The following is a 14,175-nucleotide window of genomic DNA, read 5'->3' as shown; positions in this document are numbered from 1 at the left end:
GGAAGATACAGGAACTGAACTGAACCTATTGTAAATATTTAAAAAATGTAATACATGAAAAAACTTCTGAGTATAACGATTGTGAATGTGCCTTCAATTTGTACTGTGTGGAGACCAGCCTCAAAACAGAAGTAACTGACCATGGCTTTTCATTTTTTAGGAATGTTTGTCTGTCTCACTTATGGTAGTAGTGCTTGTATCCATTCTCTGAGAAAGTTCTGGAAAAATAACACGTAAGATGTACACCATAGAACAAGCATTAATAAATAAACCAAAACAAGTTTAACTAGTAAAACAATTACACTTTAAAATGATACATAATGTAGTGAATTCTCTCTGTTTTATTTTGTCAGATAATGGGCTCTCAAAGTAATCTCTCAGAAGAAGTAGAAGAACAAACACAAGGGAAGATAAAAGAACTGAATGGAAGCTACAACAAATACATGGAAAGTGTGTTGAAGCAGCTTTTGAACGCTGTTTGTGATGTGAAGCCAGAAATCCATGTAAACTACAGAGCCACCAACTAAATGGGCACCCCACTGTTCAATAAAAGCTATATGCATGCCACCTGGTTGCTTATGGTTATTAAGCTTATTAATGGGTTATATTTTATAATCCATGTATTATAATATAATGAATTATTATAATCCCTATGTAATATATAATCCATATGTTAAAATAGAATGGATTATATATTATAAAACTTGTTAATTAATAAGCTTAATGTTTATTAGGAAACTTGAAATTAGTAAATCTCATATTTACTAGATATCTACAGATTCCAATGTGACATAATTCACAAAACAGCACTGAATTTAAAAATGAACAAACAAAAAGTTGTTATATCTTTCTTGGTAACAGGCATGACTTGTCATTCAATGTGGAGTAAATCAAACATGCAAAGTAACATATTTTTTGACACTTGGCAGGAAAACATGAACCTGGCCACTTTTTAGGGAATATGTGGTTTTTAAAAAGTGCTTCTTTTTAACAATTTACAAAATTTTTTCTTTGTTGTAGTTGTTAAAAGATCATTTTTAAAGGAAGATTTATATCTCATACAGGTATAAAATGAACATATGTCAAAGATTTTATTTAAGTCACTAATCAATGAGGAAACCAGTAAGATGTTACCACTAGTTCAAAGAATAGTAAGAATGTCATAGCTAGAGAAATGAGAGATAATAGATGATAGGTAGAGAGAGAGAGAGAGAGAGATGATAGAGAAAGAGAAATGGGTTGGTTGTGTAAACATCCTTTCTGCCTATCAGATATTCTTCTCTTTCAACTATTCTTTAAAAGAAAAAAAAAAGATAATTAAATGAGATTCTCACATAGATGTTTAAATTTAAAGAACAAACAAACAAACAAAAATGGTCCCAGGAGATGTTATTGTTATATGCTATGAATTAAATATTTGTGGTCCCCCAAAGTTTGTATGTTGAAATCTAATCCCCAGGGTCATGGTAGTTGGAAATGGGCCTTTTGGCAGGTAGTTAAGTCATGAGAGTGGAGCCCTCATGACTGAAATTAGTGCCCCTGTAAGAAGAAGCCAGAGAGTCAGTTCACTTACTCTCTGTCATGTGAGGATAGGAGAAGCTGGCAGTCTGCACCCTGGAAGAAGGTTCTCACCAGAACTTGAACATTCAAGTTGAGGTTCAAGTTCAACATTCATGTTGAACATTCAACAGAATTTTCTGTTATTTATAAGCCATCCAGTCTGTGTGACACTTGGTTATATCAGCCCCCAGTACTGATACAGACAACCATCTAAACAGCAATAGCTTAATTCTTGTTAAGTACCAGGAACTTGAGGTACCAAGTAAAATTATCTTGATCCCATTGTGGTGAGTACTGTCAGCATCCCTGTTGTACAAAATGGGAAATAAAAATTAAGGAATTGCTTAGAGTTGCTTGAATAACAGTGACAGAAGACTTCCTGTCTGGCCAATGACTCCAATGTCCCCACTCTTTGTTACTTACCATGCTACCTCCCTGAAAATTTTTATGTTTACATCCTTAAGAATCCTGAGTACTCTGATTTTCCAATACTGTATACAGACAAATTTTAATTCTAGTCTAAACAAAACTTAATTGGTATAATTTTCATATATTCAATTCCAAATATAAACTGAAATTATTCTAACTGGTCATGGTTTTAGATTACTCTAAATTAGATTTAGGTTTCCCTCTCTAGACAAAATTAAAACTTTACTACATAGTTTCAAATATGAGAAATATTCAATTTTATATTGACATGAAACAAATGGGAGAAAAATTTAATTTTATTCTTTTCCCCAACTTTCTGAGCAAGGAAAACCAAACAGGTTAGTTTGTGATGGATTTCTCTATTTGTCAGAAAAACAAAAAACAAAAAACTGATTCCCCAATTAATGACCAGAAAGGTATCAACCTTTCTTAAGAACAATGTCCTTTAATTTGGAGGGAGGAGGGGTAGATGTAACGCATATTTTAGGGAAGAAATAAAATTGCTTCCCTAAAATAAGGACAAAAATACTGATTCAAAAGTGTACATGTACTCTGATATTTATTACAGCATTGTCAACAATAGCCAATTTATGAAATGAACCCAAATGTCCATTGACTGATGAATGGTTAAGAAGAGGTGGTATACACACACACACACACACACACACACACACACACACAGTGGAATATTGCTCGGCCATCAAAAAGAATGAAATCTTGCCACTTGCAATGTCATGGATGGAGCTACAGTGTATTATGCTAAGTGAAGTAAGTCAGTTAGAGAAAGACAAATACCATATGATTTCACTCATATGTGGAATTTAAGAAACAAAACCGATGAATATAAGGGAAGGGAAAAAAAGAGAGAGGGGGATGCAAACCATAATAGACTCTTTACTATAGGAAAAAACTGAGGGTTGATGGAGGGGAGGTAGATGGGAATGTGACAAAGGTTGATGGGTATTAAGGAGGGCAATTGCTGGGTTGAGCACTGGGTATTATATGTAAGTGATGAATCACTAAAATCTACTCCTGAAACCAGTATCACATTATACATTAACTAACTAGAATTTAAATAAAAATTTGAAAAATAAATATACAAAGGGGAAAGCAAGACCACCTAAAATGATGGAAAACTAAAAGAATTTGTTGCCAACTGACCCACACTAAAAGAATGACTCTCTTGGTCACTTGGAATTTAACAAAGAAATAACTCACTAAATTAAGTTTGTAACAATATCGGGGAAAATAAATGCTTTCTGGTGCACACAGTGAGAAAAAAATGATAAGATAATAAAATAAAATAAGGACAGATATGAAGGATATCCATTTCAACACAGATTTAGAGAATTTTATTACTCTTGCAGAGCTGAGATATGTAAAACACTGAGCAAAACTGCACATTTGAAAAATTATCATGTGAAGAGATAATTCTAAAAAACACAGCCTTGTGATTTGCCTTAAATATCTTATCTCATTAAAAGATGTCTTAAATATCTTATCTCATGAAAACCATCAAGATGTCAATTTCTGGATAGGAAAAGCTTGAATATATATCTGGAACACATTCCTCAGCCTACATAGGAGATAGGATGATTTTTTAGGCTTAAATGCAATAGAAATACACTAAAATCAGTATGGAATTTTTCCCAACAGTAAAGTAGCTACCATGGCCAAAAGAAAGTGATGAAGACTGGGAGTCAATATCTTGTGTGTCTGCTCTAGGTTGTGCCCCATGTTCTATGTCCCATTGGCAACATTTTTAATCTCTCTGAGTCTCAGATTCCTTTTAATGTTTTAATAGACAAGATGGCCTTCAACTAAATGATCTCTTCAGGCCCTTTAATATTCAGTTCTGCATATTACATCAGACCATTTGTAAAAATCAGTATTCACAACTTGTGTTTTTCTCATGCACTTCTGTAGTATTTGTTAATTTTTTTGAATGACCCCACATTTATTCTAAACACTTGAAGCATTTCAGAACATCTCCCCAAAGCATGCCACTTTCGTGTGTGGACTATTTCCAGCTGAGGGCAATCAAGACCCAGCAAGCTCATGAAAAACTTTTACCTCTCCCTTAAGCTACCTAAAAGAATTTGGGTAGGGGACCTAGTTCAGAAAGAGAGTTTTACCAAGAGATAACTTCTGTATCTGAATAACCTATCTATATGGCAGGACAAAATCTTATTACCAAATATTTGCTCTTTTTACTATCCAGTGTCTCACCATCCTTCCTTTTGCAGTCCCTGGTCCTTGTCTCATTCCTTAATTCAAGATGGCATTTAAAGGGTGCCTGGGTAGCTCAGTTAGGTAAGTGCACGCCTCTTGATCTCAGCTCAGGTCTTGATCTCAAGGTCACCAACAGTTCAAGCCCTGCACTGGGCTCCACACACGGTGTGGAAAAAAAAAAAAAAAAAAGATGTCATTTAAGCTTCAATTGTCCCACTGTTCCTGGGTTTCATATTCTTACAGGTCTCCTATATGTGTGTAATTGAATTTGTCTTCCTTCCATTAATCTGTCCTATGTTGATTCGATTATTAGACCAGCCCACAAACCAAAAAAGATGCAAAAACTCAACACACTATTTTGGCAAGAGTATGTGCTGATCTTCAGCATTCTAGATTCTCTGTAGCTCACATAGTTCTGGCTTCAGATATGGTTTCATATCTTTGCCTAACTGAATGAGTCATTTTTCAAGAGCTCTCACACTCTCACAGATGGCTGAGCTGCGAAGTTTTACTTTATTTACATATTAAAAATGTTTTACGTATTTCAGAGACAACTCACTTATCTATGACAGCTTTCTCAGTCACTAAACTGTTGACTTTTTTTGCACATGTGCTTATCCTAAAATAATTTTCCTGCTCATACAGGTTTTCGCACAGAAATGGAATAAAGTAAGGATGTGTTTAATCCTCTTCTGTGTAAGGATGTATTTAATCCCCTTGCTTTGATCCTTGACACAATCAGAAATTACAAAATGAAAAATGACTCTAACTTCTTATTCATTTCCATTGTGCCTGAAAGCAAAGCAATGCAATTTACAGAAATGTAAAAAAATAAAAATTTTCTGATTTTTTCCCCTCTGTATTAGCACACAAAAACACACCAGGTGAAGAACTGCCACCAATAATTCAGCACTATTACTTTCTAGATGAGCAGAACTAGTAGAATAGATTTGGCCAGACAACCTGACAATTTTGAAATATACAGATGAGGCCACCCTAAAATCTGTCAATCCTCAACATGTTAAGAATCCAGCCAAGATCAACAGAGTCCCATTGCCTGCATCAGCCCATAAACACATGAGTGAGAAAGTGAAGACCAGGTAGACCACCCAGAGGACCCATAGATTCAAGAGCAATCATAAATTATTTTAAGCCACAGAGTTTTAGGATGGTGGGTTATGAAGCAAAAACCCATTAGCTATTGCTTTAAAAAAGAGAGAGTGAGATCTGTCTTGAAGGCTGCCGAGAGTTCAAGTGAAATCAAGCAGATACGTGAACATTCAACTCAGATCTGTGAAGAAGGACTTTGAGGAGGAAATGTGTGGGGAGAAAATGAGCAATAGCAACAGCAGGTTAACTACAAAACTATGAAAATGGTCAAAGAGATGGGGCTGCCACTTAAGGGAGATATGTGTCCAACGATTTTTTTCTTTTCTTTCTTTCTTTCTTTCTTTTTTTTTTGCTTGGAATAGGAAATGTTAGAGTATATTCATAGGCCAAATGAAGTTCTATTGGAGAAGACAATATTTCTATGAAGAATAGAAGAAAACTATTGCAGAAGCAAAGTCCTTGAGAGGGCAGGAAGCATAGGGTTCCCATCCCAAGGAAAAGAGAATCTTAGATAAAAGTAGGGACACTCACATTAAAAGGAAGATGGAGGTGGGGTTGACATACAAGTGGGTAGGTAGATTTAGTAGTAGGAAGTGAGAAAGTTCCTATCTGATTTACTGATGTTCTCAAAATAAATATGAGAGAAATAATTGCCTGGGAGTGAACAGAAGTTTTAGGAGACTTAACAAGACAAGAGAAGGAGTGAGTGGTCATTTTAGAACCTGTGAGGATGACAATGCTAGGGAACTGTAAGAAGAGTATCAAGTAGTGTTGAGTGTCCAAATATGAGATAGCTTGTCACCCTTGTAAAATGAAACAAAGTCAGTGTGTGTTTTTCTCTGGTGTTGGTGAGCTGCTCAGGTGCAGGCAGGTAGCCTGATTCCACCTCTAAACTCAGCAATGGAGACTTGACATCCCCTCCCTTGCCCTGTTGAAGTAGGATAAAGCTCTTCAAAATGAATACTATATTTTACAAATTTTAAGGAGAATAAGAGGGACGCCTGGGTGGCTCAGTTGGTTGGACGACTGCCTTCGGCTCAGGTCATGATCCTGGATTCCCGGGATCGAGTCCCGCATCGGGCTCCCAGCTCCATGGGGAGTCTGCTTCTCCCTCTGACCTTCTCCTCGCTCATGCTCTTTCTCACTGTCTCTCTCTCAAATAAATAAATAAAATATTTAAAAAATAAATAAATAAAGAGAATAAGATTAATGGAAGGAAAGCATGAAAAAAGAAAGATAGGAATCTAAGCACAGGGATCATTAAAAATGTAATGATTCCATTTTATCAATGAGAAGAAATGTAACTGTTATTATTTCTACATGATTCTCCAGTATCCTATTATCCTGCCTCCATTCTTTTGGGACTTCTGGATGTTGACCCCGCAGGGAGATGCTAGTGTATTGTTTCTTTTTCCCACTTCAAAGAGTAGCGGGACGGAGCTACTTACCAATGACATAACTGGGAGATCTTACCTCCTGCACAATAGGAATCATTCATTCACTCTTTCATTTACTCAACTGAGACTGTTGAATCCTATTATATATCACACTTTGAAATTTGTACTGGAAATACTGTTATGGATATTACCATAATCGACAAGTCTCATATTCTTACCCTTAATAGTTCCTGCCATCTCCTGTGACTCAATTTCTCACTTCCAGTTTAAAACTAGGTAAACTTTGAGTGCACCAGGTTCCCTGTGTTTAATTGTTTAAACCCATTAAATCCCTTCTATGACATTGTGAATAAAAGCGTATTTACTATGACCGCTATAAAAAGATGTAGTGTATTTAAGGACACCACCCCACATATTCCAGCACCATCAGTCACTAACTCTGTGAACTTGAGCACTTACTAACCTCTCATTTTAATTTCCTTCTCTGTAAAATGGAATCATAATAGCGTTATCACAGGGTTACTGTAAGTATTAAATAACTAGATATCCATAAAATGCTCCGAATGTTACCGGGCACACAATGAGTGACATACGTGTTTATCATAACAATGTCAATTATTATTACTGCAGTTGAAAAAAGAACGGCACCAAATAAGCTCATTTAAGGATCAAATGAGGATAAAAGAGTGTGGGGATGAAGAATGGCAGAAAGTCAGCATAACTTACTCTTGCAACCAGTATAAATAGACCATTACCTCATTTTTGAAGTAGAGAGAGTCTAAACCATTTCTATTTGGGTAAGTAGAATTCAATGGAACAGAAGTTCAACAAAGCCTGTTTTATCACACTAGCACTTCCATTCAAAAATTATCTACAACTGTTAATTTGTTATCATTTTTGTTAATGTGTAATCAATTAATTAGAACATATGTGTTCCGCAGAAAAACTCCAAAGATTTAAGTAGAGTTTACAGTGAACATGAGAACCTTGCCAATATTATAAAGATCTGTTTCCTAGTGGTATTCACAGTTTCTAGTCACAGTTCAGAAAGATGCTTTCCTAAGCAAAAATGTAAATATGTCTAAACACCCCAAATAAACCACCAGCACCGAATGTAATACACATTTCAGTCTACACAAGTGGCAAAAATTTTCCCACGATAACAAGACAGGAGTCAGCAAGATTTGAAAGAGCTGTGATTGAAACTTGCCTAGGCCACCATCTAGGAGAGAACTTCCAAAATTGTCTGTGACCACACAGAAAGGAATAAGGAACTCTCGGGCAATAAATATACACCAGCATGATACCACTCCCTACCCTAGCTATGAAATGAGTAAATGTGTCCAGTAAAAAGTTACCCAGTGCCAATCTCTGTAACTCAAGGTAAGGTCTTTCAAATGGTGAGAAAGTCAAAGCAACAGTGTTAGCGAATGAAATAATGATATTAAGCCTGGTTACTGTAATAATATGGTATTCTCTTTGCCTAGAGCTTATTTTCTTTCCTTCTCTATTTAGCCAATCCTGCTAGTTTTAGTTTGTTTTGTTTATTAAGTGGAGTTTAAGGTTTGTGTATCTTGTGAAGTCTTACCTTACTTCCCTAGTAAAGGAGGCTATGACATTCCTGGTGATTTTATAGTTCTCTTAGAACACTTTTCCATATTGTAAGACATTAAGTCACATTTTTCCTCCCTGGACTGTGTATTCCCCAAGTGCAGGAGCAATGTCTTACTCATCTTTATCTCCTAAGGCCTAACTCAATGCTTGGCATATTGTCTTAATTAACAAATTTAGTTTTCATAGTAATCAGTATTGTTATGATGTGAGACTAGCTTCTCATGAACATTGCAACAGGAATCTCACAGAATTAGAACAGGTTTCAGAATCTCCTCTTGGTCTGCCAAAAACTTGAGGTTGATTATGAACTAGCCTGGTTAATGTAGGGTGGTGCAGGGGATGGGGGCACTAACTAGAGAGAAGAACATGAGCAAAGGCCCAGAGGTGGGAGAAAATATGATGCAGATGTAGAAAGCTAGCGTTTAGAAAGAAGAAAACTTAAATTGCATTTGAAGAGGTTAGAGGAGTGGCTTCTGAAGGTTCTTTTAGGCCACGTGAAGTTTATTCTTTCCCTGAAATAGATGGGGAGCCTTTAAGCAGCTGTAAACATCAGAGTAACATGATGAAAATTGTACATGTATTGAGCTGAGTACAGCCAGTGGATTGGAAACAGGGACAAGATTGGAAACCAAGGCAACTGTTCAGAGGCTATTATAGAAATCCAATGGTGGATAAGTAGGTCCTTATCTCAGCAGGATAGACATAAGAGGATAAAGAAATAATAAAACGGTAGGACCGACTTGACTGAGAACTGGCTGTATGTGGGGGGGGGGAGAGAAAGAGAGAGAATGACAGAATGTTAAAGACCATAAAATTTCTTTAAATTCAATTAATTAACATATAGTGTATTATAAGTTTCAGAGGTAGGGTTTAGTGATTCATCAGTTGCATGTAACACCCAGTGTTCATTACATCCTATGCCCTCCTTAATGCTCATCACCCAATTAACCCCATCACCCCACTCATCTTCCCCCCAGTAACTCTCAATTGTTTCCTATGATTAAGAGTTTCTTATGGTTTGTCTCCCTCTTGGATTTCATTTTATTTCATTTTTCCCTTCTTTTCCTTATGCTCCTCTGTTTTTGTTTCTTAAATTCCACATATGAGTGAAATCATATAATTGTTTTTCTCTGATCAACTTATTTCACTTAGCATAATACACTCTAGTTGCATCCCCATCATTCCAAATGGTAAGATTTCATTTATTTTGATGGTTGAGTAATATTCCTGTGTGTGTGTGTGTGTACACTACATCTTTATCCATTCATCGTTGATGGCTATCTGTACTCTTTTCATAGTTTGGCTATTATGGATATAGCTGCTATAAACATTGGGATATAAGTGCCCCTTCAAATCACTACCTTTATTTTTTTTAATATTTTATTTATTTATTTGACAGAGATCACAAGTAGGCAGAGAGGCAGGCAAAGAGAAAAAGAGAGAGAGGAGGAAGCAGCCTCCCTGCTGAGCAGAGAGCCCAATGTGGGGCTTGATCCCAGGACCCTGGGACCATGACCCAAACTGAAGGCAGAGGCCTTAACCCACTGTGCTACCCAGGCGCCCCACATCACTACCTTTATATCATTGGGCTAAATATCTAGTAGTGCATCCCTGGGTCATAGGGTAGCTCTATTTTCAACATTTGGAGGAACCTCCCTACTGTTTTCCAGGGTAGCTGTACCAGCTTTCATTCCCACCAACAGTGTAAGAGGGTTCCACTTTCTCTGCATCCTTGCCAACATCTGTCATTTCTTGACTTGTTAATTTTAGTCATCTGACAGGTGTGACTGTTATCTCATTGTGGTTTTGATTTGGATTTCCCTGATGTGGAGTACTTTTTCCTGTGTCTGTTGACCATCTGGATGTCTTCTTTGAAGAAATGTCTGTTCATGTCTTCTGCCCATTTCTTTGATTGTATTATTTGTTCTTTGGGTTTTGAGTTTGATAAGTCCTTTATAGATTTTGGATACTAACCCTAAAATGTCTATGCCACCTAGAGCAATCTATACACTCAACACGTTCTCTATCAAAATACCACCAATATTTTCCACAGAGCTGGGACAAACAATTCTAAAATTTGTATGGAATCAGAAAAGACCATAAATAGACAAAGGAATATTGAAAAAGAAAACCAAAGCTGGTGGCATCACAATTCTGGACTCCAAGCTCTGTTACAAAGCTGTAGCTATCAAGACAGTATGTTACTGCACAAAAACAGACCCATACATCAATGGTAGAGAATCCAGAAATGGATCCTCAACTCTCTGGTGAACTAATCTTTGACAAAGCAGAAAAGAATACCCAATGGAAAAAAAACAGTCTCTTCAAAAAATGGTGTTAGGAAAATTGGACAGCCACATGCAGAAGAATGAAACTGGACCATTTTCTTATACCATACAAAAATTACAATCAAAATGGATGAAAGACCTAAAAGTGAGACAGGAATCCATCAAAATCCTAGAGGAGAACACAGGCAGTAACCTCTCTGACCTCAGTTGCAGCAACTTCTTACTAGACATATCTCCAAAAGCAAGGGAAACAAAGGTAAAAATGAAACAGTGGGACTTCATCAAGATAAAAACCTTTTGCACAACAAAGGAAACAGTTGACAAAACCAAAAGACAACCTACAGAATGGGAAAAGATATTTACAAATGTCTTATGGGACCTTGAAATTTTAAGGAAACTCTAAGGGATAAAAGACTGTAAGGACGGAGAAGAAACAGTCCTTGAGGACAAGGAGGACTGAACTATTAATAGTTCCCTTCTTCCACTCTAATGGTCACCTTATACAGAAACCAAGACTAAGTGGAGATGCCACTAATTTACTGTATATGAAATCCTATTGAATTCAAAGTCATCTGCTTCTACCTGCCACAACTGTCATACTGTATTCCCACCAGAATCTTGACTCCCAGTTTTTGTCTAACTATCTTCATCTCAGTCCCCTCACACCTCTCAGCCCAGGCCATTGCCTGCTTTCCCAGCCCTCAAACAATACAAACAACACAGATAGCCTGGAGACCTGGGAGGTGTGAAATAGCTTTGTGGATACTATACATGCATCATTCCACAGGATGTCCAGCTGCCTTTTCATACATGTGGTGGACTCCATTGTGACTTGTGATAACCTGATGAGAACTCATGTCATCATCCATTTTCTCCGGAGAGCTCACAGCTCCAAGCATCTTATGCCTTTTATAGTTGTCTTGAATATTGATGGAGTCGAAAACATTCTTCGTGTTCTTTTTTTTTTTTTAATAAACATTTATTTTTATCCCCAGGGGTACAGGTCTGTGAATCACCAGGTTTACACACTTCACAGCACTCACCAAAGCACATACCCTCCCCAATGTCCATAATCCCACCCCCTTCTCCTAACCCCCCTCCCTCCAGTGACCCTCAGTTTGTTTTGTGAGATTAAGAGTCACTTATGGTTTGTCTCCCTCCCAATTCCTTCTTGTTTCATTGATTCTTCTCCTACCCACTTAAGCCCCCATGTTGCATCACCACTTCCTCATATCAGGGAGATCATATGATAGTTGTCTTTCTCTGCTTGACTTATTTCGCTAAGCATGATACGCTCTAGTTCCATCCATGTTGTCGCAAATGGCAAGATTTCAAGAAGATGTGGTATATATACACAATGGAGTACTATGCAGCCATCAAAAGAAATGAAATCTTGCCATTCTTCGTGTTCTTACATGCAACATTTCCTTTGAAAAAATTCCTTAGGAATTTTTAGGTCTCTCTGGCCATTCCTTCAAGCAGTCATGCTCTGCCATCATCAATAACACAGAGACCAGCCACCTAGCGTTCCTTCCGGTATTACCTTTCCCTGCCTCCTCACCCTTGTATATACCTTGTACAACAAGGATAATTAAATATAAGATCAACTTCTATCTCCAAAGGAAATAGTCCCATATCCATCACTTTTCTCAGCAAAGAATAATTCAGCTACCAGGAACCAATTTCCACTAAGGCAGTAGGAGGATTTTTTTATAAACATATATTTTTATCCCCAGGGGTACAGGTCTGTGAATCACCAGGTTTACACACTTCACAGCACTCACCAAAGCACATACCCTCCCCAATGTCCATAACCCCACCCCCCTTCTCCCAACCCCCTCCCCCCAGCAACCCTCAGTTTGTTTTGTGAGATTAAGAGTCACTTATGGTTTGTCTCCCTCCCAATCCCATCTTGTTTCATTTCAGTAGGAGGATTTTAAATGACGAAGCCCTTAACCTTAAATTAGTTATACTATATAAGTTTCCAGAATAATCCATAAAACATTGCTTTTGTAAGATGCAACAAATATTAAATTCCAGGAAGGAATGGTAACACTGGCTTTTAAATTTGTCTTCTTAAAAATGTGAATTTGGGGCCACAGAGATTTTGATTCAGTAGGTCTGAAGTGAGATCCATGACTCTGCTTAACAGGTACTCTTGGTGATTATGATGCAGGACTCTGAGAAATGTTTGTAAGACTCAATAGATTAACTACCATTTAAGTGAAAAATTTGAGTTCCAGCTCCAGATGGTAAGAAAAATTTGAGGAGATTCAGCCCTCAGTGTGTCAATGACTTCTTCCCTTTTCTTATGGTGACAACAGGACTTCTGAGCATCAGAGGGAGGAGAAAAAAAAGGAAAAAGCTAGAAACATTTCAAATTTTAGTGGGGAAGCCTCAGAGTTAAAAGCAAGAGTATTAGGAAGGACCAGCAGAAAGGGAGTAAACAGCTTTAATCTAAAGGCATAGGGGAGATGGTTTCCATGCCTAGGATTTCCATATATCAAGCATTCTTAGTTCAAAGAATATGTATACTGGGATTAATTTTTTACTTCACCATCTCAGAGGTTGTCATTTTAAGAAGATGAATAGAATTCAAGTAAAAACAGAGAGCAGGTGATGGCAGAATAAGTAATAAAAACACATCATAAGTCAGATGCAAAATCTTATGAAAATGCCTTGGAAAAGACATCAAGTTTGTTGAGTTTTTTTTTTTAAATGGAGAAGAAAAGCTCTCCATAGTATCTAAATACGTGATATCTAAATACAGGCAGTATGGGACAGCGCTGAGCATGTACATTCGAGCTAGACAGTCTGAGTTCAACTCCCAGATCCATTACTTACAATCCGTGAAAACACAGTGTTTTGGATTTCTTTTGTTATAAAATCAGACTGATGGTAATGGATCTTATAAGACTGCTGTGATGAGTTAATACATGTAAAATGCTTAGAAAGTGCCTGGAACACAAAAATATACTTTAATACAACAAGTGAAAGATATTACTATTTCTTTAAAAGATTTTATTTATTTATTTGTTTGTTTGTTTGTTTATTTATTTGAGAGAGAGAGAGCACAAGCAGGAGGAGGGGCAGAGGGAGAGGGAGAAGCAGACTCCCCATTAAGTAGGGGGCAGGACTCTGGGATCCATCCCTGGACCCTGGGATCATGACCTGAGCTGAAGGCAGAGGCTTAACTGACTGAGCCATCCAGGTGCCCCAAAGATATTGCTATTAAACAGTTTCATATTTGGGGAGGTTGATTTCCTTTAAATTTCTCAAAGCCTGAATTTGTGATGCAAGGGGAAAAGAGGGTGGAAGGAAGGAAGGAAGGGAGAGAAAGAGGGAAAGAAAGAAAGAAAGTGAGTGAAAAAGATTAAAATGAGTTTGAGATTATGAAAGCAGAGGGTAAAAACATTAATAATCTGACTATGGCATTAACTATGGTGAGAAGCTGCTAGTCTCCTTGTGTACCACAACGGCGCCATTCACCAGGGGCTTCTAAAGCCAGAAGTCCGGCAGTTTTTCTGATAGCAGAAGTATGAAAA

At 37.2% G+C, this 14,175-nt stretch overlaps 1 protein-coding gene across 2 annotated transcripts in view; it reads left to right on the top strand.

Annotated features, from left to right (window-relative positions):
* ATP6V1G3 (ATPase H+ transporting V1 subunit G3) overlaps positions 1-567 on the top strand; it is a 56,014-nt gene extending 55,447 nt beyond the window's left edge. For both annotated transcript variants that reach the window (XM_059146545.1, XM_059146544.1), the window contains one exon: positions 354-567. In XM_059146545.1, coding sequence (XP_059002528.1) covers positions 354-527 — 174 coding nt within the window. In that variant the 3' untranslated portion in view covers positions 528-567. The remainder of the gene's footprint in view (positions 1-353) is intronic.
* Positions 568-14,175: the final 13,608 nt, after the last annotated feature.

The sequence above is a fragment of the Mustela lutreola genome, chromosome 14 (assembly GCF_030435805.1).
Source record: "Mustela lutreola isolate mMusLut2 chromosome 14, mMusLut2.pri, whole genome shotgun sequence".
Classification (NCBI taxonomy): domain Eukaryota; kingdom Metazoa; phylum Chordata; class Mammalia; order Carnivora; family Mustelidae; genus Mustela; species Mustela lutreola.
Note: the sequence above shows the minus strand (reverse complement) of the source record. Positions and strands in the feature narration are given on the sequence as shown.